Below are 26,102 nucleotides of genomic sequence, written 5' to 3'. Positions count from 1 at the left end.
GCAAGTGAGCTTTTGCCTACCCTTTTCATTAACACCACTCTACTCCTCCACATTGAATAGCTGAGAGGTAAGCAAAGTTAAAAGAAAAGGATGAATATCTGACCAGAAAATGGGCATAAGGCTTTTGGGAGACCCTGTTCTCTGAGTCACAGGCTCCATGGCTCACTGTTGATCCCTCATGGTAAGTCCCATGCCTGAAGGAATGCTTTTTAAACAGACTGAAAAATGAATAATGATCTCTGGCACAAAAAAGCAAGACAGCTTCATAGTTTCATGGATTTGCAATGAGTTTGCAAGTGAAGATAAAATCTTAAAAAAAAATAAATTAAGGTTCACATAAGAGTAATGCCTTTTTATAACTATGAAATTATTTTGAATTCATCTTTTGCAACAGAATGAACAACGCAAGCATGCCATTGTAAAGCAATCAGGAACACACCTGCAACTTTACTTCTTTATCATGACAGTTTGGAATTTATTTATTTAAATCCCACATTGTGACACAAAAGCAGTAACAAAATAGCTGTAAACTACTTCTGTTACAAATATAGATACTATGTAAAGTGACTTTACATATTCTAATGTAGGCAATTCTCACACTATGCAAGAAATAAGTATAAAAGAGCAATTCAATAACAGCAGCATCCAGTAATGGTACCATGTGATTTCTTCCATCTTAGCCTACCACAGTGTAACTTCTAGAGCAGTTAAAAAGACAAAGGGGTGGATTTTTTGTTAATTCGCTTACACTTAGCTATCAATTTGTTAATACTATTTGACAGACACTTCTAATACTGCTTTTGTGACCCCACTAAAACAAATGCTAGTCTTTTGTGTTCTGCCATAATAATGGCCTGAGCATTGCCTGCATTTTCAGTTTGGATTTCTCTTAAATGACAACTGACATGGTGGCCTTCTTGCTACATTTTTTTGGCTAATCAACACAAGGGATCTTTCTGCTAATTAGCATGCTAGTTAGCTAGGTATCTTTCTCCCTCAAAAGACAGTGAAATTTTTCTGCAGGAAAATAAATCACGGGGAAAGCGTGCTTTATCTGCCAGATTCCTAGAAGCAAGGCAGGCAAAGGTAGGCAGGTTACAATCAACTAAGAGCTTCATTGAGTGCGACTTTTACGTAAAGTTTTAGTGAGGAAAAAGTGATACATTTACTGACCACACTGCTGAACAAAGAACAGCTCCATGGTTGCATTGTACTTACTAGACACATCTTGTATTTGTGCCTCTAAAATCAATATCCCCAAAAAAATAGTTGTGGCTCTCAAATCTCTTCTGCTTATTACTGATGCAAACGTTCACTGCTGTCTTACTCTTCACCTCCACTGGGAGGAATTTTCAGGTCTTTACCCATCCTCAACACATTAGTCCTGGTTTTATGTCTCCTCAGTTCAAGGAGGACTCTACTTTTGCTGCTGTTGGTAACAGCAGCAACACCATAACATCAACTTTTTCCACACTGGCCTAAAAGATATCCAGACATCTGTCGGCAGGCAAGTAAACCTGCTCTGAGCAGTTTGTTCACAGCTCTGATTCATGCAGCTTGAAGAAATGTCTGCATTGAGCCTGTAGTTAGTCTTGCACATTGGAAGAGAACAACCTTTGCTTACAGACATTTCATACTGGGAAGGTAGTTTTCACATCTATACACTAGAAAATACTACTATTATAAAAGTCTAGTTCTTCTAATACTGCAGTTGCTGGGCATTCTCATTCACCAGGAACAGTTTCCACTAGCACTGAATTTTTTGGCCCTGAGCACAAGTCCTCTCCTTTAGAAACAAACATACAAGCCTCAACTCCCTGCCAAAAACCCACATAAACAAAACCCCCAAACCCAAACTAACAAATGAGAAACAAACAAAGCAATAAAACAAACAAACATACAAACATCAAAACAAAACAAAAACCCCTCAAATCTAAGTCAAAATGAAACACAGTTTTCTCTTTTTTGGGGATACACCATGACTTAGGAAAATTAAACATATAAACAGACAAGCAAACTAACCCATCTAAGTACCCACCCATCCCCTTCTACTTGATCATAGAATGCTTTGGGTTGGAAGGGACCTTAAAGATCATCTAGTTACAAATAACCATCTAAGTCCATTAATAATCAGCCTCCAGATTACATACTCTTCCCTCTATCCCCCAAGTCTCTATTTTATTAGTACTTTTTTTCTTCAGTAACCTTATTCCTGTTTTCTGATTACTGCTACCCATGCAAACCCCTTGTTGACTTCATGAATTTGTAATTTTTCCAACAGCATTCAAATATCCAAAGTCTGTTAGCAAAACATTTCAGTTTTGTTGTGTGGTTATTAATGCAAACATTCTTTTTTCTTTTTTTCCCTGCTGACTTACTAATAGGAAAAATATCCATCTCTTTCCATAGCTGACATAACTTCATCCCAGTGGCTTGGCAGTAAGAGAAGTACTTCTATTGTATACAGAAATATGGCTAAATGTTACTTTTCTTCAGTGCTGTAACCCAGTCCTGTGAATCTGGAAGAGCAAGAAGACTATACAAACATTTCCATTCTCTTTACTATGTGGAAAGTAAATAATACAGTCTTATTGACCCTAACCCTTCAAGCAGCCAGTTCATGACAATACAGTCAAAGTGACCGATCCTTTTGTCCTTTTCAGAATAGCAACTGCTTCCTCATGAGTCACCCCTTCTAAGCTCTGCCCATTCACAGCAATGATCTGATCACCCCTCTTCAGGCGTCCATCTTCTGCTGCTGCACCCTGAAACGATACAACACATAACTGCAGACTCATGCATTTCTTTTCCTTCCTGACACACAGTCCTTATGGTTTAAGATTGGTACAGTGCACAAACCCCTTGAAACCTTTTTGATTTTCAATGATTCCAATACAGTCAATTGTAGTACAACTGTACTACAGTGCAGTCGTCTGCCCTGCCCTAAGTTTCACAACATCTACAAATCAGACCTCCAGGATTTTTTGTTCCCTTAACTCTGTTTGTCCAGCTAGTAAAACATTTAAACCCTGCTATCATAGAACTAGCATTTTCAAGACCTGAGGAAGTTTTCAGCAACTTGTTTAAGAAATTCAGTCACTAACACCCAGCTCTACACTCTGATTTACCATAAAAATTTAGGATTCTTCATTCCAGTTTTCTCTGACTCAGGGCTGTTTCTTACAGCAGTCCAAACTATTAAACTCAGGTTAGTATTTGAACTACTCCAAAGGTCCAATCTAAGTTCAATAATATAGTTCCCTCTACTACCTGAAGAAAACACACTCTAAATATAAGGCAAGGGAAATGTTTTTCTAAGTATGTGCACAATCCCATTTTGAGACGTGGAAAAGAATGCCATATGCTGGATCACACGTATTTAGAAATTCTGAATCTTTTGAAGACTACAGCTTTCAATTACTGGAGGCACATTTTGACCAGCACTTACACTAAAAAGGAAAACCTGTAACAATCTTTTGGCTGCCAACTAAGGCCATGATTTGGTCTGAGTGAACTAATAAATGGACTGACTGAACAAACCTACACCTACCTTTGCAAACACCGTCTTCACATAAATGGGTAAGTCTCCATGGGGACTGCCGTAGCCACCCACAATACTAAAGCCAAGGCCGTCTGGTCCTCTGTCCAGAGTAATAGTCTTGTACTGAGGAGGTCTAAGAAAAGGGAAAAGAGTATTGTGATGTTGTCTGAACTTTGGATTTAACATGTATAATATTTCTTTTATGCTAATCAATACATTTCCCTTTCTACTCTAACTATAAATACTTTTATTGTAATGAACTGGTTATTTAAGTTTGTGTTAAACACTGTAAATGTCAAATGCCTATATTATTACGTAAAAGTAGCTACTTCAAACACACAGCTCAGGACATAGTTATGGCTGCTATGTGCTTACCAATGAAGTACAGGTGCAATGCCAGTACCTCAAGTTTCCATAACATCTACTTCAAAAATCCTGTAATGCCTAAAATTAGCACCATCAGTTTATGCTATAATGTTTGATTGCTTCTCTCTTCCTCTAACAGATAAATGCGTATTTGCATGTACATGTTTATACATATCATCTGTAGGTATATTCCCCCACATATACTTCGATTGTATGAAATTTTGAAATTTTGAAATTCTACCTTTCAAAGTAGATACGTGTGGCTACAGAACCCTGTTCTCTCTTTGCCTGTTCCTAAAAGAAAAGTGCCTCAGATCTGTGACAGAGATTAAGGCAAAATTGTTTACGTAATGTACCTTGCAAGTGTATTAGAAGCAAGGTATATCAAAAACATCCGATACTCATGATATCCAAGCACTAGAAAGCACATTACGGAAACACAAGTACTACAGTGGAAAGGGACTTTTTTTGGTGTATCAATTAATCCCAACTACCAAATCTCAGTGAAACAATGGAGAATGTAGAAGAAATCAAATCGCACCATAACTCTACAGAAGTTCAAAAACAAATTGCAGCATAGCAAATCATACAATGAAAAATGCAGAAGAGAACCACTGGCCTACAGGTGCCACATAATACCAGTGTGTTAATCATGATTGTGCCAAACAATTCATCTATTATTTGCTAGAATTTGTATGATTTTTAGATTGAGTTCCATCTAAAACAACTGGCTACAGAAGTTGTATATTATATAGTTACTGACCCTAAATCATCCTGAAAAATGCCAGTCGAAGTTAGTCCCGCAAATGAAAGACTGGATGTAGGTGGATCCTGCTGCTGACCAGTTATGACACTCACTTCTCCTCCAGCTACAACCTAGGAACAGAGTTCATAAACCAGTAAAATAAGAATGCTGACACTAAAATAATTCATTGTAGTAGCTGGTAAAACAGTATTCAGGAAGTATTCAAAATGTCACTGAAGATTTTTTACCTGCAACTCAATAGTGCCTGAAGCATTTTTTAAGATATTAACAGCTTGGGAATGAGTCATGCCCTCAGTAGATGTTCCACAGATGCTAACAATCCTGTCCCCAACCTACAGAAGAAAAGGCAGAAAATCTAACTTAGACAAACAGATTTATTTGCCACTTCTTTCAACAACAGAAGATCTGTCTATTTGCATTTAGCCAGATTTTATCAGTAATATACAGCAGGAAGAAAGAAATTAGAAATTGTACGTTCACAGTCCTCTTGTAGGCAAAAAAACCCTTTTAACTGCATAATAACCCACTACAAAAGTGGGAAAGTCAACATCAGAATGAGCAAATTTCAACAGTTTAGCGTATTCAGTGTAAAAAAGTAATGATGGTTTACAGAATTGATCCTAACATTCTAGACATGCACAGCATGTAAAAAAACAGAGATGCATTTTGCACGTCACCTGAAGATAGACTCAAGTAGCAAATTATCATCAGAGATTCTGTGTTTGAATTCAGCTTGAAATAACACTGTCCACTTTCCAGGAGACCTGAGTCAAATTCAACTATGTCTGATACAGCTTGGATACAGAACACATTCAAATACAGTATCAGATAGGACCTCCCACTTCAACTCAGAACCCAAAAAAGCACTATCTCTGTAACATAAGAGATAAAACATACTGCATACCCACAGTTGCAGGAACAACCACCACACAGCAATGGCACTCGCTTACAGAATGCATCCTTCTGAACCACTCTCTATGCTTTTAATTTTCAGAAGCTGACTAATTCTAAGATCCAAGATTGCTTTAGGACTTCCTTTCTTAAGGAAGTACATTTCAGCAATTACATTTTCCCATGCTACCAATCTGAGTTGCTGTTTCATCAATTCAAACAGCAAGAACTCTTGACGCAGCCAGAAGCACTTATGACTGTATCACCCAACTGCTAATTTATTGCCTGTCTAGAGTAATTACTGTGCATTACCCATGCAATCTTTACAGCCTTCTTAAAAATTAACTTACTCTTAGTTTCTGAGTCTGAGCTGCAACTCCGTTTGGGTGCATCATGGCAATAAATATAGGAACATCTCCAAGAGGACTTCCTACACCTCCAGCAATGCTCACTCCTAGTGAATCTGCAGGGCTCTGTTACAGTAATGAAAAAAAAATAAGATTTTTCTGGAAAGAAAAACACATACAGAGAACTTTATGCTTGCCTCAAAAAATCACTAAGCACCTCGTCTCATGAAAATCAGAATTCTTGTGTCTCAAGTCGTTTTTTAAGATAATACACTTTGCATCACTTCAAGAAAGCACGGAGACCACAAGAGATGTTTCTATTTCTCAGTGGTAGGTGAAAATTTGCCAATTTAGTTGTATATTTTATTAACTAAGCACAGAATTCAGCATCAGTCCCTTAATTCAGCATAGGAAGTCTGAGCAAGAAAAACCAAAGAGATGGGATTGCTGTCTTTAGTATTGTCTATATCAACTTCCTATCATGAACCTCCCAAACACTAGAATTAAGCTTTATGCTCCCCCTAGTGCACCAGTGTTGAAGAGCAAAACCAGCTGTTTACTACTGCACCACACCTGAATACCTCACTGCAAAACCTGATATTGTAAAACTGGTATTTACAGATTCTACTGGAAAAGAAAATGGCTAAAAACAATCTATGTAATCAAGTAAACCACATGCCAGGCAAAGTCAAATAAATATAAATATTTTGGACCATAAGAAGCCGCCTGTGACTAAGTTCACATGCATAATGAAGGTGACTGAATTTCACAGTTGAAAACCTCACAGCTGTATGTTTCACTAAAAATATGTGTGCAGAAAAATATTAAACACAAAAAAGCAGCCCTCCAACTTTCCCTGACTTCACCAAAACAGAGTTTGGATTTAACTCAGTCTGGTAACAAAATTAGGTCCCATTATCTCTTAGTAAATCTTCCTTCTTTTGCTTTCAACACAGCTGACAAAACGTGACAGAGTAATTCACACTGATTTTACATAAAAATATAGGTAGTGGAGATCATACAGTCCTGACGTGAAAAGATAGACAAATTAATTTCTATTACCATATCAATTCCTCTCTCAAAACAATGAATAGGTCTAGACTTCCTTTCTGTAAAGAAACCTACTGACAACATTTACAACATCTGTTCCTGATATATACCACTTCATGCTATAACTTACCTTTTTTATTTCAACTGTTCTTAGTCCCTGTATTTCAGAAGCTGCTGTCAAATGAATTAAAATAAATTTTAAAAAAAGTTAAAACTAGCATTCCTCCAAAACTTTCCTAATAAAGTTATCCAAACCATTATGATGTTTCTAACTTTCTGCTGATTTGTTACATATATTTTAAGCCAATTTGAAAGTGGTTGTCATTACATTAATTGGATTGAAATACTCCTAGAGTAGGCGAGAGAATCATTTTCTCCATTTAAATAACATTTGGAATAAAACTGCTCAGCATGCTCAAATAGAATAGGAAAAACTAATATTTGCTAGCAATACTTTGGTCAGAAGTAAGTTTGTTCTACATTTAAGCATAAGACAGCTATTCCGCATGTATTTTCATATAACTATACAGTATCTGGATTTTTATGAATGAGACAGCTTGACTGATGATGTATTTAGATTAAATAGAAAATTATGGCTCAACTTAGATTCTCAGCTGATACAAGAATTTGCTAGTTTCTTTTATAAAAAGGTATTACAATATGTATGTGTGATGTACTGAGCAGTAACTGCCCCTGCCATTTCAATTACTAAGGAATCACTTAAAGGCCTACATCACATAATTTACAATATTCTAGAGACAGTAAAAGATCTCAGTTACCAGTTCACATATATAAAATACTGAAAGCACCAACCCCCCCCCCAGACTTACTGGTATTCTTCTTGAGACCACTTTCAAAGACCTCAGGTGCACTGGACCCAGAAATGGGGAAACTGAATGATGAGAGACTGCCACTTCCTTCACTGACCTAAACACAGTGTAAGACTGGGATTAGAGAGCCGCTTCAGTCATACAATTAATAAATGTAAAACTTTAACTAGCTGTATTCAGTGTATTTTCTGCTGTATTTTATTTTTTCTGTGCCCAGTTAAAGCTGATATAGAGAAAATCCACATATTTCTTGGTCACTCTAGAGGGCTCTTTGAAACATCCTTAGACCAATTTAGAGATTTCATGTTTATAACCCCATGCAAAGCTTTGAAGTGCTGCTTCCAAGGGCATGACTAGGCCATTATATTTGCACCTTCTATCATCTCACAGAGATCTTCTAATGCAAGTTAGCCATAATTATCACAGTAGGGACAGAACACAAAAGACAGATCTTTATACATTCTCCTGTGTACTTGTGAATATTCACCTACTGCATCAGCTAAAATTAAGACTACACTCTCCACTCAGCTTCACTCGCACAATTTCCAGAAAGATATTCACTATACCAGCAGGGTAAGTAAAGGAACAACATGGTACCTGGTCAGACTAGTTAGTTCACTGATTGTTACACACTCTTCAAAACATTCAGCATTGTGAGTTTCATCTTAGAATAAGACCAGACAGAGTCTGCATGTTTTCATCTTGTTTGACAATACCCATTTTGAAGAGAGCCTAACATTTCAGTCTTATCCTGTCTAACCCTGCTCACTTGAAACTGTTTAATTATGATTTGTTTTAAAACTATTTATCTTCAGTACTTGAGATCTGCAGACTCAGTTTACAACCAGAAAAAGTTCTAAGGTAACTTGTGAGCTCTCAGAAATGTAGCTCCTACTGAAGAGAATAACAATATGAGCTGCTACCACATGAAAAATGCTTTCAAATACAGAAATTGATATGAGTTTGTAACACTATAACATTAGTCAACAATCAAATAAAAAAGAGAAGCCTGATGGAAAGGGTGCAGGCTTCCTGCTTCTGGTGACCAAGATAATAGTAAAAACATGCAAAGAATGGAGAAATTCACTAAGTTTACTGAACAGTATTCCATTGCATGCCAAGCACTCTGAAAGTAACAAAGAGGTTGACTAACTTCTTCTGGTATTGGTAAGAATTGGAGTTCTGTATGCTGTTCAGGCTGAAGCCTGGAGCAAAGCCATTTCTGGGCTACATTTTTAGCTGGATCCTGTCTATATCAGATACAATATGTTAAAGTGAATGTATAAAAATATGTTCCGAAAAGCTGCAGAATTTTTCCATCTTGGATCACACGGCTAGGCTTCGCGAACGAAGATTTGGGAAGGGCTCATCTTGGATCAGGCACGTGGAAAACCATTGTCATCATAAACCCACTTCTTTTCATTTGCTTTCATTATTTAACCATTATTCCTTCCAAACTAACCAGTTATATACAGTTATATACCTGGCTGCTCTGGGATGTTCTCCTCTCAGAGTGGAAGGGTCCAGCTTTTATTCTTCCGACCTCTAGTCTTACTGTACCTAAGGAACACTAAAGAACCAGTCACTTATAACACACCTCTTCTGTCTACAAAATTAAAGCCTACGACAATATTTAAGTCACTTATCTCCCAGTGGAATAAGAAAAAAATACAGACAGAGGGGAGAGTGATGGACTAGCAACCCTGAAATGAGTCCTTTGGAGAGTTCATGGCAGGACCAGAGACACACAGACTAAGTACACCATGATATTCAATACTGAGCAGGGTATTTTTTTTGATTAACCTGTATTACAATGCAGACATGAAAATTACACAAGAAGACTAACTCTGCTACTTCACAGAGTACCTTAATAAGGAGTAGTTCTGTCTTCTTGGAATGTCAACATCTATTTTCAAGTTGGTACTTTTCAAGGAATAATGAATAATGAAACTGACCATTTTCACAATAAACACTAAAACCAGTGTAATACCTCAAAGTCTTAATCATTATTTCTCTTTATATGACTGAGAACATGGTATTTAAACTGGAAGTTACTCGTCTCTCTCACAGTTTTGAAATTATCTGTTACTTTGGATAGACATCAACACAACTAAAGAAATTTTGGGTAGGAAATTTTCTAAACATCTATCTGTAGTTTAAGTGAACTTTCTGCATCTGACTCCCAGCAAGAAGCTGGGTGATATGGACTGATTGCACATGGTAAAGTCCTTTCGCTACTCTTTAAGCTTTTAATTATACTGTCAAGTATCCACATATCTATATAAAAAGCATTTCTTAGAAGAAAATTCTATCAAATATTTAGAAACCAAGACATTTTTTTGAAGAGACAGATAAATTATTATCACAAACAAGATTTAGAAAATTGAATCTCCAAAATAATATAAGTAGTGTCAAAAGAAGACATCTATCTGCAATGTATTCAAATACAGAAATTTCAAAGTTTTGTTGCTATTCTGCTTTTTTCTTTCACCATGAAGTTGTTAGTGTGAACTTCTGTATACCAAGAACCTAATATAAGTTTGACTTTATTTATCATGTTTTATCTTTATTACCTTAAGAGAGGATCATGTAATTGTCAGAAAAATTCACAGTAATACACCAATATGTCAAAAGCAACTGGACATATCCATTCAAACATGGTTTTCGTCCCTCATTTGCTGTTGTTATACTCTTAGAGTTGACACTAAAAAAGATTTATTACTAAATTGCTTTTTATTTTAAGTTATTCCTTTTTAATGTTGACTTCTCTATGTCCTGGAAAAGACTTGATCAAAGTTTGGGGAAAACCATTCTTTTCTGCTCCTGTTAAACCATACGGACAACTCTTATTCAAAATGGAAAAATGGCGAAGTAATCTGTGTACCTAAAATTACCACATCCTCACATAAAATGCAAACCCACAAATCAGATTTTAAAATTACAACGTGTGAAAGTTGGAAGTCATACTTTCCAACTGAACTGTGAATAAATCAATTTTCATTTAGTTTTATTACACCTTCCCTTATTACTGTCTTCCTGAAATCTCCCATTCGATAAATCCATAAGTCAAGTAAGTGGAAAAACTGATAGTCTTTTCACATGTTGTATTTTCAACATGTACTTCAAATAAACACTTCAAGAACTGGCAAAATTCTCAGACTTAAGACACAGTCTATTGGCCCCATACTACTAAAAATACACTGGAATTTCCCAAAGATTATAAATAATTTTCTAGCAAAATACATTTTAGGCAGTTCAAGAGAATTCACTCCTAAGTCTCATTCTCATAAATGAAAAGAGAATGGATACCTGAATTGGAAATGGTGACTGCGCTTCATTTCATTTATACTGTGTGAACAAAGCCATTGTTAACAATAATCTGTCTAAGGTATTTTTAAAAGCTTCATTTCTCAGGGTTAAGACAATTAATTACAAGTACTACTGAGCACGATGAAGTATTTAAAACATGAATATATGAATGGTAAGTGGGAACTAAGCATCTTCAATTAGATACTCCAAATGCCTGCCAAAATGAAAGAAACTTTCCACAAGAAATGGTATTTTTATTTAGAGGAGAGGTAAAAGTACAGTGTATGAAGAAGAAACACTGTGTTCTTAAATAAAATAAAAAAAGTATACCAGAGAATAATACACTAACAACTTCATTGCCGCAACACAGACTTAGTTCTGGCATTCTCACTATTGAGCACATGCTGAAAATACAGAAGTGCTCCTACATCCCCCTTACTGTGCACTGCTCGCCCTCAGGACCTCTCTACCCCAATAAAAACAAAAGCTCAAGGAACTGTTCAAGATCTGGAAAAATATACCTCTGAATGAGAGTGTTAAGAACCATGACTGTGTGCCTATGTATCCAAGAGACAGCTACAATCACTGTCTGTTAAATTTTATCCAGTGGAACAGTTTTCCATTGGAAAATGCTGACTCAATGGAATCCTTACCATGCTGCATACGTCTCAAAACTCTGGACTGAAAAACAGATGAGCTGGCTGACCAGCTGGACTTCCTGCCAGATCACAGGAAATGCTGTATGTCTGACTTCATTCTGATTTGGAAATAGGGGAAGGATATCAGAAGCACATAATCTATTGAGAATAGAAATTCTGATTCCAACAGCTGCAGATACGAGTTTACTTAGTAAACTCTGAGAAAGCAATTTCTTATACTAAATGCCTTGGTCACTGAGAAATACATTGTAGTATTTAATGGATGTAAGGAGACACTAGACAAACCGAGTTAAAAAAGATTAACATTATCAGATATCACAGAATCATAGAACTGTAGAATCCCAGAATTGTTTGGGTGGGAATGAACCATAAAGACTATCCAGTTCCTACCCATCCTGCCTTGGGCAGGAACATCTTCCACTACACCAGGTTGCTCAGAGCCCCATCCAACCTAGTCTTGAAAACTTCCAGGGATGGGGCATTCACAGCTTCTCTGGGCAACCTATTCAAGTGCCTGACCACGCTCACAGCAAAGAATTTCTTCCTAATATCTAATCTAAAAATTTCTTTCTAATATCTAATCTAAATTTACTCTCAGTTTAAAACCATTCCCCCTCGTCTTATCCCTACAGGCCCTTGTAAACGAACTATGAAAGTAATCACTTTTGGCACAACTACTCCAATGAATTCTCAGTTATTTAAAGTAAGTTCTGAGTATCCTTCCAAAAACGTGAGATAGTTAACTAATTCAAAGTTTGCTAGAGAAAATACAGTGTTAATTTTAGGTTCTTCTATGTAATGGTCTTCTGCCCTATAAACATATGGCATTCTGTACCACCACCACTCCCATTTTCATCAGGCAAAGTATCAAAATCTGAATGTTCTAGACTTCATGAAGCTTAAATCTGAATCCACAGTTCACCTCATTGACATTCCAGTAACAGTCTGAACTCAGTCTGAATAAAATTAAAGCTTTCATAAAATCTGGACTTCAGTTTTTCACTCTAATCCACCTTCTCTTTCGGCAATACCTTTAGCAAAGCTGCAACAGCTTCCTGGTTAGCATTTCGGACATCTTCTCCATTCACTGTCAATATCTGGTCTCCTTGCATCAATCTCCCATCTGTATCTGCTATTCCTCCTTTGACGATGTCTGACACAAACACGCCTGTATCATTCCTGCAAATACATACACAGATTTTGCATTACAGCATTGTTTGAGGGTCATTTTTATGGTTTGCTATTGGGAAGACAATAAACACTGTCTCATTTTTCTGAGTACCGATGGACTAGTTCCTTTAGGGAAGACCAATCAGCTTAGGTACAAAAATGATGTGTTTGGCCTTCAAGCCTGTGGGATCTGAGCACCAGATCATAACAGAAACATGAGCATGCCCAGCAAGTTCCAGATATTGACTCTCCAGTTACATTACTCACCTTTTCCCAACAATACTCAGCCCAAGGCCTTTGCCAGGCTTCTTCTGAAGCTCTATATTGAGCACATCATACATGTCTTCCTCCTTGTACTGGGCCTCATCTCTGTACACAGTCAGACGAACCTTTTGGGGAGTCTGTCGGAGGACATTTATGGCTTCGTCATGTGTGGCATTCCTGAGGTCAATTCCATTCACCTGCAATGAAAGCATACAATGGTAAATTGTGTAGCACCTTCCAGCAGACAAGCAGAACAGACCTTCTGTTCAATGAAAACAAAAGTGACTGTATTGGGTTTGCATGGCCAGGTTTTGGTAGAAGAGCTGGGGCTGCAGGGGTGGCTTCTGTGAGAAGCTACCAGAAGATTTCCCCATGTCTTGTAGAGCCAATAACAGTTGTCTTCAGGATGGACCCACCACTGGCCAAAGCCAAGCCATCATGAGTGACAGTAACACCTCTGTGATTACATATTTAAGAAGGAAAAAAAGTTTTGTGCAGATGAAAATTGCAGCCAGAGAAGAGCAGAGTGAGAACATGTGAACAACTCTGCAGACACCAAGGTCAGTGGAGAGGGGAGGGGGGGAGGTGCTCCAGGCTGAGGTTCCCCTGCAGCCCATGGTGCAGACCATGGTGGAGCAGCTGTGCCCCTGCAGCCCATGGAAGACCATGGGAGTGTAGAGATCCACCTGCAGCCAGTGGAGGAGACCCACGCCAGAGTAGGTGGATGCCTGAAGGAGGTTGTGACCCTGTGGGAGGCCTGCTGGAGCAGGGTCCTGGCAGGGACCCATGAAGAGAGGGGCCCATGCTAGAGGTTCTCCCGGGGGGACTTGTGGGGGACCCACACAGGAGAAGCCTGTGCCTGAAGAACATTGCACTCACCCCATGGAAAAATGATCTACATGGCAGCAGTTCATGGGAGGGACTTATGCTGGAGAAGTTCATGAAGAACTGTCCCCTGTAGGAGATACCCCACAGGGAGCAGAGGAAGGACTCCTCTCCTTGTGCAATGGCAGAAACAACACCTGATTGCAACCCCCATTCCCGTTTCCCTGTGCCACTGTGGAGGAGGAGGTAGAAACTGGAAGGAGGTGTGGGAGGAAGGTGTTTTTAAGGTTTGTTTTACTTCTCATTCTCCTGTTCTGACTCTATTTGTAAAAAATTTAATTAATATCCCCACTTCGAGTCTGTTTTGCCCATGATGGTGATTAGTAAGTGATCTCTCCCAGTCCTTAACTCATGAATCCTTTGTTATATTTTCTCTCCCCTGTCCATTTGCAGAGGAGAGTGAGAGAGCAGCTTTGGCATCCAGCCAGGGTCAATCCACTACAGCAACCAAAGAAACCGCCATACCTCTAATATCTGATCCCCAGCCCACAGTCTCCCATCTTTAGATGCTGCTCCTTCTTCATATACTTCATGGATAATGATTGCTCCCTGTGGACAAAAAAAAAAAATTAAAAATCGCATGTTGCAAGAAAATATCCCATTTTGAAACAAGAGCAACTGAAAATTCCAACTATAATTTATCAATGATAAGCACAAGTCAGATGTATGATGAACAAATATTTAAGAAGTTTATGAAGTTTATTTATGAATCAAAATACTTAGGAAGTTCATTTATACTTTCAATTTTAGAAGTGCTTTTTTCTTTTTTTTTTTCCCTAAACTGGTTTCTTTGTGTCTTTCTATAAATGCTATAGAAAAAAATGACGAAAAAAATCTCTTCTATCAGACACTTTAATTTCATTACTGTTATTTCACTTGAGTGACACACATATTTTTCCAACCAACCAGCAAAGTGTCTGCTCCTCCAACAATGCTCAGACCAAGACCAGTCCGCCCTTTGGAGATGTCAATGGTTGTTTCACATCCAGGAATGATGGGACAAGTAGCTGGGTCAGAGGCTAACATGGCTGGAGTTGAAGATCTGCTTGTGTCTAAAAAACAATTAAACATCCTGGTTACAGTAAGAGGGCTTGGTATTAGAAAAGTGACTTTAAAACAGCATTTTTCAGAGCTCATTGACAGCTGCACACCAAGAGCTGACCCACAGAGAATGATGCTGCCAATTTGCCCTTCCCCTCAGACAAGTACTGTCCTGTAGTTTTATTTACAAGTGTCCTGTTTTCATGCCATCAAGTACCTGGGTCATAGTCTGGACAGACAAAGAAGATATTGTACAAACATATTCTATTTAGGATACAATTTAAGTATCTATATGATGTGTGCATTACTCAAGTTATTAACTTAGAATTGCGTTGCTTAACCAACAACCTTCATCCATCAGTAACATCCTGACTCTCCACTCTAAAGGAGAAGAATCAAATGCGGCTACTTATAAATGGCAAGACAGTCTCAACCATCCCCTTTTCCTGGGAAAAATGACATGACTTTTCTCTGTCATTTTAGGGAATGCCTCTCAGTTCCAGACAGCCATGAGGCACCTGCTGCCCAGTATTTAAGAGGGAGGAGAAGATCCATCCCTCCATTCTCCTGCCTCTGCAACAGGCTAGTGGGAAAGTATAAAGTAGGTCTTCAGGATGGTGGTACAATGCTTCTCTTAGAGGAACATGTAATCCAAAAGTATTAAAAAATGCAACTCACAAGACAGCTGAGTGCATACAAAAGGAGGAAATTTACAAGACAGGTCTTCATTTTAAGGCTACAACCTCAGTGAAGATAAGCACACAAGAAAAACATTACTTTTGACTGCTTCTGGTTCTGGTGAGCTGGAAGCAGGAATAGTTGCTGGAGGCTGCATATTCCTCTTGTCTACTGGGGCAGTGCTGGAAGGGACTGGTGCTGCAGTCAGGTTATCCAACTCCGCTGAATTGATTGTAAGCCTCACTGTAGTTTTGGATGTTTTCAGAAGACTTATAAACTGAAAAAAGAAAAGCTGATGAAGAGTGTAACTGGATTGTTCAGTTGCAAATCAAAAATAAAGCAGAACAACTGTTCTGTAAACTGGAGCTACCAGTTACAATGCTGCAGGTTTACTTGGCAAGGAACAAAGACAAATATTGATGGTTTTTCTGAGAAACTTTTCTCCATGAAACTTTGCCAAACTATATCAGATGAGAATGAGGCAGACTTTCAATGTCCTCTCTGAACAAAAGACTCTATTTATAGCAATTATTAGAAAAACAGAAAACTTTTAATGCTGGATGGAGGTCAATTCTGATCTCACAGAAGTCAATATCAAAACATCTTAAAGAAATGTGCTACTGCCATTCTAGAAGGAATATCCGAAAGTATTATCTGAACTATGGCAGGGAGAGAAGGAAACCAGGGTGTAACACAAAATCTAGTTTAAAGACATACTGAAAAACCTTCAAAATCAACTGCCATCTCACAGAAAAGACACCAAATCCTTCTGAGACTTTACATTTCAGTAGAACTATTTTCAGAAATTACTTACTCAATCTCTCTTTTCTTCCAAAGCCTACCTATTTGTCTACAGACAACTTCACTATCTCTTACTTATTTACTGCTTCAGAGATAGCAGTGCATCAAAGAGTAAGACTGATGCTTTCCTAATTGCCCTTTAACAAACAGAAAGTAATCTACTCATGCCTAAAGAATCACTTTTCTTGGTAGCAAGGCAAGTGCTAGAAAAAACCCTCCTTGATTCATTACAGAATTCAAATTGAGTGTGCAGAGCTACAAGTTAGAAATAAATCTTGTTATTCAGGAACAGAGATATGTTTCTCCAAAGGGTTGAAATACCAGGCTTGGATTATAATGAGGCTGTTACTGCAAACAGTCCCCTTGGATAAGCACAGTTCATGACCTGATTTACCACTGACACAACTCACCCATGTAAATTTACACATATTAAATTTACTAGTTCTAATACTTTTAAAGTGGAGTAGATATGCAGAGTCATTACTGAGCAATAGTTCACGGCTTTTATTGCACTAAGTGCCTCTCAGGCATCAGGTCTAAACCACAGAGAAAATAATATCAGATTTGTAGCACAGAGATAGATGATTCATGTAGTGAATGAATGTAAAATAACAGCTGAGCTTTAAATTTAGACTTTAGCTTATTCTGCAGTAGTTTCCTTATCCAGATAGTGCCAGCTTTGAAAATTAAGTCAGAGTACAGTCATGAAAACCTTGCTGGTTTAAGATACAATCACTCCCACATTAAGCAGTGAGATTTCTGCAACATTCCTGACACTTCAGAGGCACCTTTTCTACAGGATATCCCACAACAATCTCATCATCCACTGCCAGAATCTGATCACCAACTTTGATTCGTCCATCCTGGAAAAAACATAGAATAAAAAATATGAGCTCTGGATGCTACTTCAAAAAAACATTTTTCATTCCCTAATTGAAATTTAAATATTCTCACACCTTTGCTGCTGCACCATTATCTGTTAAGCTCTTAATAACTACTCCATTAATCGTGTCTTCTTCACTAATGGCAATTCCGAAGCCTCCTTGATCCTAGGGCAAACAGAAAAATGCAAATGGTTAAGTACTGTGTATATCAAAATGTCAAAATACATTCACTAAAGACTAGTGAAGCCTGCTGACATAACAAAAGTTAGGTTTTTCACAACGCATCAATATTGTTGTTTTAAACTAATCTATTTCTGAAATAGGTTCCACCAGCCTGCAAACAGTACACTGGCTAGCAAGATAAATCTGAACCACTTCTAAATTCAAACCCACTCCTTCGAAACTTACAAGGTCAATTGCGATTCAGTTGTTATTTTGCATAACTTAGGCAATGATTTTACCTGAGGAACCACCAAAAGTTTTTCAAACAGAACAAAAGACGACTTCTTCCAGAGGCACAGAACAATTGGCAAATTTATGTGAAGTTAAAGCAACTCATGACTCAAAGACAGTCATCATGTGAGGAAAACTTTGGGGTCCATTCACAAATAGGAAGAGAAGACCTCTAGAAATCACTTTTCTAACTTCTAGTAACTAAGAGACACATTTTGTTTCCCATAAGAGGGACTCCATTACAAAAATGGAGGCTAGTGAATACAAGCGTGACTGATATAAATTTAATTTTCATCACATACCTTAGGAAGTTCCACATACTGAATGTTTTTACATGAACTCAAGTCAGAAAAAGCACTAGAGTTTGCAACACTTGCATCAGTCTAAAAGAAAATGAAAATGTAACTGTAAGCAACTATTTCCAACATTTTGCATCAAAATAAAGTAGCTCAAAAACGCTTAAAGTGAGTATGATAATTTTCTAGATTCATTTAAACTGCTGTAACCCTATCAATGGGAAGTCAGACTTACTTCACAGTATAGAAGAATATAAAACGAAACAAAATTGAGCACAGATGTAATAAACTTAGTAGCCCAGAACAGAAGAAGAACTTTGTTTTTCTATTTGGTTTCTTTCTCTTTTATGGTATATTATAAGCAGACAGAGCACTCCTCTATCCAGAACAATGTTAGTATCTTGGTCAAATAAGAAAAACAAATATTTACTTTACCTCTTGATGTTGAAGTGTCCCTGAAGTACTTTGTGAAGCCTCTACTGACTTTGCAGGGCAAACAGCCATCTGATTTACTGCATCTTTATTTCTGTAACAAATTCAGTTAAAGAATGCAGTAAGAAGGCAGTAATATACCACAATATTTCTAAAGACAAGTTTAGGTCTAGTGCTTTATTTTACCTTATTTCTGGTTCTAACAATAGAAGTATCAAAACAAAAAACTCCAAGGCATATTTAACAACTACTAAGATTGTGACCAAAAGCACATATACCTTACCAAAATTAAACAAACAATCAAACAAAAAAACCCTCTGCAAAACTTGAGCACATTAAAAAATAAACCTTTTTAGCCAAACTTTTACCAGAACTTACCTGATAAAGATCACTTTTACTTTAGATGGTGTGCACTTGATTATTGAGGAAGCATTCTGATGAGTCCTTCCATAAAGTATTTGCCCATTTATCTAAAGAAAAGTAGCAATTATTTATCAAAATATTTTAATTACTTATATTTAAACTAATTTTTAAACCTTAAAAAAAAATCATTCATTCCACATCGCTTGCTAAAGCAGCAACTGTATTAAAATAAGAGAGTATGTTGTGTCCTGCTTTCCCTCCCTTCTTACAGTAAAAATATTCACTACAGTTTGATTTCAAACTAACATTGTCACAGTGCTAAAAATGCCATTCTCTGAATTATACTGGGTTGACATGGCACATCATCTATTTTCACTTGCCATTGATCACTTCATGACTGATGTGGTGATAAAGCAGGGCTATGGGAAATTCTAACCATAACAAATATTGAATTGCTTATATCCGGGAATGAGATTGCTATTATTTATTGAATCTCAGCCACTTTGAATCCCTGAGGAAGGCACTTTACACATAAAGGTCTGAACACTGGAACATTTAGCAGAGTTTTAAACTAGATTTGGTGGGGGAAGGGAATGTACTTTTGTGTGTCAGAGAGGAATGAGGAAACACCAACACTTTAAGAAGCAGTAGGGAAATACTTGTAAGTCATCTCAAAGGAATTAAGAAGGGTTCCTCTCAAAAGGTGAAGAGGTCAATAGCCCAGCTCAAGTGCTTTTACACCAATGCGGGCAGCATGGGTAACAAGCAACAGGAACTGGAAACCATGGTGCAATTAGAAAACTATGACCTAATTGCTCTCAGAGAAACAGGTGGGATGAGTTACCCAACTGGAAAACTGCAATTGAGGGCTAAAAGCTCCAGAGAAGAGAGAGGCTGGGAAGGAAGGGTGGGTGTGTTGTGCTCTGTGTTAAGGAATGGATAGATTGTGAAGAGCTGCCTCTGAGGAACAGCCACAAACAGGTCGAGAGCCTGCGGGTAAAAACCAAAGACAGGACCAAAGAGGGACATCATGTGATTGGTGTCCACCACAGGCTACCTTGGTCAGGGGAGCCTGTAGACAAGACTTCTTGCTTCAGATACAAGGAGAACTGTGCTCACAAGCTCTCATCCTGATAGGGATTTCAACCACCCATGTCTGCTGGGAAAGCAGCCAACTGCAAGCAATACAGGAGACACCTGGAGTGCACTGAGGACAACTTCCTGGTTCAGGTATTGGACATACCAACCAGAGGAGAAGCTTTACTGGACCCCACGCTCACCAGTGTGGATGAGCTCATCAGAGAGATTAAGACTGGAGGCAGCCTGGGCTGTAGCAACCATGCCCTGGTTGAGTTACTGATCTCAATGAAAAAAGGCCAGAAAAAGAGCAGAGTTAGGATTGACCCTGAAACTTAGAATAATGAAATACCAGCTGTTTAAAGAATTAGGGGATGAGATTCCCTGGGAAACTGTTCCTAAGGACAGAGGAACTGACCAGAGGTGGCAGCTCTTTGAGGACACTTAGAGCCCAAGTGTCCATCCCCATGTGTAAGAAAACAAGCAAGGAAGGTCAGAAACCAGCATGGCTGAGCAAGGATCTGCTCTTCAGACTGAAGAGTGTAAGGGGGGTACTTTAGAATTAGATGATCAATGGAGCATAGAGGCCTGAGAAAGTAATTATATTAGGATGTGAAACCAACCAGAGTATTGTACAATGTAACTTTATGGCACAAGTTAACTGTAAGGTCCATTGCATTCTTTCAGTAAGTCAACTAGATGTCCCCTATTATCAGAGCTGAGTTCCTCCTTGGCTTAGCTCCCTACTGCAAGATGGATACAAATATCCTTGAAACACAATGCTAGAGGTCGTACATAGGGGGGAGAAAGATGGTGAGAGGAAGATTACGTGGGCAGGGGTTGTTTGCGCCTTGCCCTACAGCAGGGCATGCACAGACTGCTGCTATTAGGTAATGAACAGGCAGTGTTTGGCTGCCACTCAAGCATCCCCTTATACTACGTACTGGCCCTACGTGGTGTAATGTAGAGCTGATAAAAACGGGGTGTCAGGACTGCTGAGTTGAGCGATACTCATCCTTCCATCGAGACCGTGTTGCTCCGTGGGGACGCCCCCGAAGCACGGGTACCAACCAGCTGCTGCAGATCCTGGTAGCCCTGGCCTGTCTGTGTAGGTAAGCAGTTTCTTGATAGGAAACAACAGAGAAAACAAATGTTTTTATATTCTTTTTGGTATCCCTTTAATTCCCTTTTTACTAGTTAATACTGTATTAAAAGCTGTCCGTAGTATTGTTTTAATATCCTTTTTTAGTGTCCCTTTAATTCCCTTTTTACTAGTTAATACTGTAATAAAAGCTGTTCATAGTATTGCATGAATGCCAACCGGTAAAGTAGTTATTTTATATTCTTTTTTAGCTTTTGCTTCTCTTTGCTAGTTTTTATTCTCACTGCAATAAAAGATTTTTTGTAGTGTTTGAATGTCTGTTGTACTTATTTACTTATTCCAGGCATGTATCCTAACAGATACATAAATTGGCGTAGTCGGCAGGATACATGGTGGAATAAAGCAGTACTGTATAGGGAAATTCACTGGTGGAATGCTTAGCCAATGAAGCTGTGTCTGTGCATGAGTGGTGGGAAGATCTTCAGGTGGAGTGCACAGCCTGTAGAGTTGCATCCTCGAATGAGTTGTGTGAGAAGGGAGATTCTCAGGTGGAGAGCATAGCCTGTGAAGCCGTGTCCCTATACGGGGTGTGAAACTAGAGTTCAATTAACCCTGTGTGGGGGGGGGGGGTGCCAAGGGTGCCGATGTCTGTGTTTTATATGTTTTGTTTGGGTTTTTGCCTGTTTTGAACCAGTTTTTGTTGATTAAGTTACTATATGGGAAGTACTTCTGAGCAATTATTGTTGTTTTATGTCTTTTTGAGGATCCATTTAGAGCTATTGTAGAGTGTGTATTCTGTAGTTGGTATATACACAGACTTTAGATTTGATGTGTATGTGTGGTTAGATTCATTTGTGGTGTAAGGGCCACATTTTGTGGATTGCTGTGTATTGTTGTGTTCAGCCTGAAACTGTATTTGTTAGTGAGAACATTCAGTAGATTAAAATGAAGAAGTGATTAGGAGGGTTGGCCGCAGGCGGCAATAAACCCAAGAAAACCACTGCTCCTCCCTGTGAATTAGTAGAATAGGGGCAGGAGTCATGGAATACCTTATGGAATAAATGGGAAACATGTACAAAGATTCCCTCTGAATACTGGGGACAGCAGACCCCTATGGAGGTATTGCAATATTGAGAGCAGCTTACACAAATCCCTACTACTAAATCAAGCATTTGTTTGGAACATGCTGGACGTATTGGGGGTGCGCTGCTTGCTGCATATAAGTTAACTGTAGAAAACTTGCAAAAGGATTTAGAAAAGAACAACAAACTGCAGGAGCAGCTGAATGCTGTAAGAGACACTCAACTGGTACAACACCAGGCTTTACTTGACCTTCAAACTGAAAAGAACAGGGTAGAAGATAAATGTGTTACTTTAGCTGAAAAATATGTTGGAAGAACTATTCGGTGCAGGCAAAGGAAAATAGAATGAAATGACTGGGGGCCACAGGTGCGTGCTGTAGTCACTTCCCCTGATTGGAACCCAGAGAAGTGGGATGGTAATATATGGAGTAGTAGTGATGATTCTGATGAGGATGATTCTATAGAAAATTCAGGGAAGCCATCAAGAACAGATGAGTTGACACAGGAAGTAAGGGCAGCCCCTGTTGTACAGCGGAAGGCAGTGGTGGATAGTCAGGGTAAACAAGTGAGACAGGATGAGATTGTTGATTTCTCCCCAGAAGACATTAACAATCTTTTATCTAAATATTCTGAGCAACCTGGGGAATGAGCACAAATGTGGATGGTTCGATTAATGGAGCATGGGGCTGACTCTGTGATAGTAGACAATGTTGATGACATGAAGTTTTTACGGTTAACTAATGATGCATATGTACAAAATGGTCTTCGGCATTTAAAACAAACACCAGGAGTTAGTAAAACTTTAGTTTCAGTCATTGCTGAAGGTCTTAGTGACCGTTTTACTAATGATGGATCATGGCAGGATGGAAATTCACCCTGGGTAACTCTTCATCAAGCAATCAGGATACTGAAAGGGGAAGCGATGAAATTTGCTATTGAATTGCAGAGCCCCGAACTTTACATGCAACAGCCTTTAACCTCAGTAATGCAAAACAAATTATTAGAAGGCTGTCCTTTACCCTGGAAACCATATATTATTCTGCTGTTGGTGTCTAACCCAAGGGTGCCCACAGAAGAGAATGTAGAGAGGTTGCAGCAACTCAGTGACCTTCCAGGTCTCTCACACACAGACAAAGCAGCCAACCATGGGAATAAATGAGACAATAATGAAAACCGGAGAGGAGGGAAAAGAGAAAAAGGGGAACGAACTAAGTTATTTCAAGATTTACTTAAAAAAGGAGTTCCAAAAAAAGATATTGTTGGGCAGCCAACAGAAGCCTTACGGAGGTTAGCCCGACAGCACCAAATTAGAAGAGCAACAAAACAAGAACAGATATATCTCTGGGTTGAGATGCAGAAGACAATCGATTGGTTCCTTAACACAGATCCAGTACTTTCAGGGTTTGAGGCAGCAAAGGCTAATGCTCCTCTGGACGAGGGGAACCATAAACTTGAATAGGGATGTGGCCAAGCCCCAGTGCAGTCCCCCAATGCTTGCTGTGTTTGTAAGGATCAAAGATCTTTTACCACTTGTACAATACATTGGTCCACTAAGAACAAGCAAACTGTGCTAGCATTAGTTAATATTAGGGCAGAGATCACTATTATTCACGGCAATCCTGACAAACATAAGGGGGACCCAGCACCTGTATGGGGCCTTGGAGAACAGGCAGTTCAGGGGTGTATGCTTGAAATAACACTACAAATAGCAGACAATCCATCAAAACCTTACAGAGTAATGGTAGCAAAAATATTTGAATATATAATAGGGATTGATCTTATTAGAGGAATGGACTTATGGATTGACAACACCCTGTGGTCATTTGGGTCCACGCAGTGGCGCACACAAGCCATGCAAGTAGGGAAGATACAGGAAGAGGCAAACATTCCTATTCGTACGCAAATTGCCAAACTTAAACAGTATAAGATTCCAGGTGGAGATGAGGAAATTCAAACAACAATCCAAGAACTACTTGAGGCACAAGCAGTGAGGTACACTCATTGCCCATTTAACTCCCACATATGGCCCGTGAAAAAATCAGATGGGTCATGGCGAATGACCGTAGATTATAGGGGTGTTACTAAAGCTACTCCACCAATTACAGCTGCTGTACCTACTGTTACAGATTTAGTTCATGAAATCCAAAAACACCCAGGTGATTGGTATGCAGCAACAGATGTAGCTAAAGCCTTTTTTACCATTCCCATACCACAGGCAGCACAGGATCAATTTGCCTTTACCTGGAAGGGTATTCAATATACATTCACAAGGCTCCCGCAGGGGTATAAACACAGTCCAACCTATTGTCACCAGGCTATACATCAAACCCTGAAGCAGCTTCCAAATCTGAACCCCTCAGTCCAGACAGTACAGTATGTAGATTACATACTAATCCATGGCAATATAGAGCAAGAGCCAGGTAATGCTCTTGAGAAAGTAGTAGACATACTGAAAAAGATGGGTGGGCTGTCAACCCTAAAAAGGTACAGGGGCCAGCTATGAGTGTAAAATATCTAGGGATAACTGGCATGCTGGGAAACAAGAAGTACCAGAGCAGACAAGGCAGGCCATAAAGGAATGGCCAACACCCACAACTAAATGAGAAATGCAGCGATTTCTAGGAGCTGTTGGGTTTTGACTGTGGTACCTGCCAGGGTTAGTCACTTTATTAAAACCACTGCACAAAGTGACAAGGAAAAAAGCTGTGTTTGAATGGAGCAGTGAGCAACAGGTAGCATTTGAGGGAGCCAAAAATCTGATACAAGAGCACATGGAATTACACCCCATTTAGGCAGGACCCATTGAATTACAGAGGTCAGGAGAACAACATGTTGCTCTATGGAGTTTATGGCAACTACAAGATGGGCGATGCAGGCCACTTGAATTTTTGTCCCAACGATTTCGGGGAGCAGAGGAAAAGTACACTCCCTTTGAAAAACAGTGAGCAGCTGTGCATTGGGGACTGCTAGACACAGAGGATCGGACAGCAGGACACGAGGTAATAGGACTCTATCTCCAGTAGTATCCTGAGCTCTAGGACCTACAGTAATCAATAAAATCGGTAGTGCACAAGGACATACAATAGCAAAAATGAGGTGGTACATTCAGGAGCATGCAAAAGCTGGGGCTTGTTGCCATGGAGTTTTTGATTTTTTAATTTTTATAGGCTTTAGAAGTAGTTATGTAGTGAATGTAGATTTTAAAGTAGCTGTATTATCCCTCACCCTTTAGCACAGTAGTTTATACATCTTCCCAACACTGCTCCCCTTCCCACATCAATTCCGTTAATTCCGTTAGCTTGTTTAGACTTCCCTCAAGACTTCCCTTAGGCCTTCATGCTGTTTAAGACCATCTGCACCCTGGCCTGGACAACAAGATACCACACAGGCACAGCGACCTTCAAACCCAGAACTTTGGAGGAGCTCCAAGGACTGGACGTGCTGTGACGAGGAGGAGGATGAGGAAGAGGCGGTCCCAGAGCCCCCTGCCTCAATTCCTGGAGGGGTGTGCCGGGGGGCGGAACGGGGCAGAACCAGGGGGCGGACAGACCTGGGATTGGATGGGTTAACACCTTAAATTGTGGAACCCCCTGAACACGGTGCGCGCAACAGATGTATTCCTGGAGCCTGGTGGCTCATTAAAGCTTTCTGCTTTCTTATCTTATACTCTGATTTGCCCCGGAGTTTCTTTTTCAGTAGTCTCTTTAGGCAATAGTCTGGCTCACCGAATGGTGGAAATTGGAATCCAGCACCCTAGAACACCTGGATCTCCTGACTGGGAAATTTCATCCTGCAGGAAATTCTTCGGCTGGCAT

The 26,102-nt window shown here is 39.1% G+C and overlaps 1 protein-coding gene across 11 annotated transcripts in view; it reads right to left on the bottom strand.

Moving 5' to 3' along the window:
- Positions 1 to 462: 462 nt before the first annotated feature.
- MPDZ (multiple PDZ domain crumbs cell polarity complex component) overlaps positions 463 to 26,102 on the bottom strand; it is a 117,943-nt gene continuing 92,303 nt past the window's right edge. For 10 of the 11 annotated variants that reach the window (XM_051768170.1, XM_051768171.1, XM_051768174.1 and 7 more), the window contains 18 exons: positions 19,042 to 19,133; positions 18,667 to 18,757; positions 18,238 to 18,318; positions 17,555 to 17,647; positions 17,387 to 17,461; positions 15,897 to 16,074; positions 14,985 to 15,130; positions 14,544 to 14,627; positions 13,197 to 13,390; positions 12,791 to 12,938; positions 9,275 to 9,361; positions 7,792 to 7,888; positions 7,092 to 7,135; positions 5,915 to 6,037; positions 4,901 to 5,005; positions 4,671 to 4,783; positions 3,551 to 3,674; positions 463 to 2,765 (listed from right to left, as the gene is read on the bottom strand). In XM_051768170.1, coding sequence (XP_051624130.1) covers positions 2,619 to 2,765; positions 3,551 to 3,674; positions 4,671 to 4,783; positions 4,901 to 5,005; positions 5,915 to 6,037; positions 7,092 to 7,135; positions 7,792 to 7,888; positions 9,275 to 9,361; positions 12,791 to 12,938; positions 13,197 to 13,390; positions 14,544 to 14,627; positions 14,985 to 15,130; positions 15,897 to 16,074; positions 17,387 to 17,461; positions 17,555 to 17,647; positions 18,238 to 18,318; positions 18,667 to 18,757; positions 19,042 to 19,133 — 2,022 coding nt within the window. In that variant the 3' untranslated portion in view covers positions 463 to 2,618. The remainder of the gene's footprint in view (positions 2,766 to 3,550; positions 3,675 to 4,670; positions 4,784 to 4,900; positions 5,006 to 5,914; positions 6,038 to 7,091; positions 7,136 to 7,791; positions 7,889 to 9,274; positions 9,362 to 12,790; positions 12,939 to 13,196; positions 13,391 to 14,543; positions 14,628 to 14,984; positions 15,131 to 15,896; positions 16,075 to 17,386; positions 17,462 to 17,554; positions 17,648 to 18,237; positions 18,319 to 18,666; positions 18,758 to 19,041; positions 19,134 to 26,102) is intronic. The other variant, XM_051768173.1, reaches the window with a different exon arrangement.

Source organism: Manacus candei, unplaced genomic scaffold (genome assembly GCF_025592945.1).
Source record: "Manacus candei isolate 608988 ecotype Guabito, Panama unplaced genomic scaffold, ASM2559294v1 h1tg000093l, whole genome shotgun sequence".
In the NCBI taxonomy this organism is placed as follows: domain Eukaryota; kingdom Metazoa; phylum Chordata; class Aves; order Passeriformes; family Pipridae; genus Manacus; species Manacus candei.
This window is presented reverse-complemented; position numbering and strand designations above follow the sequence as displayed.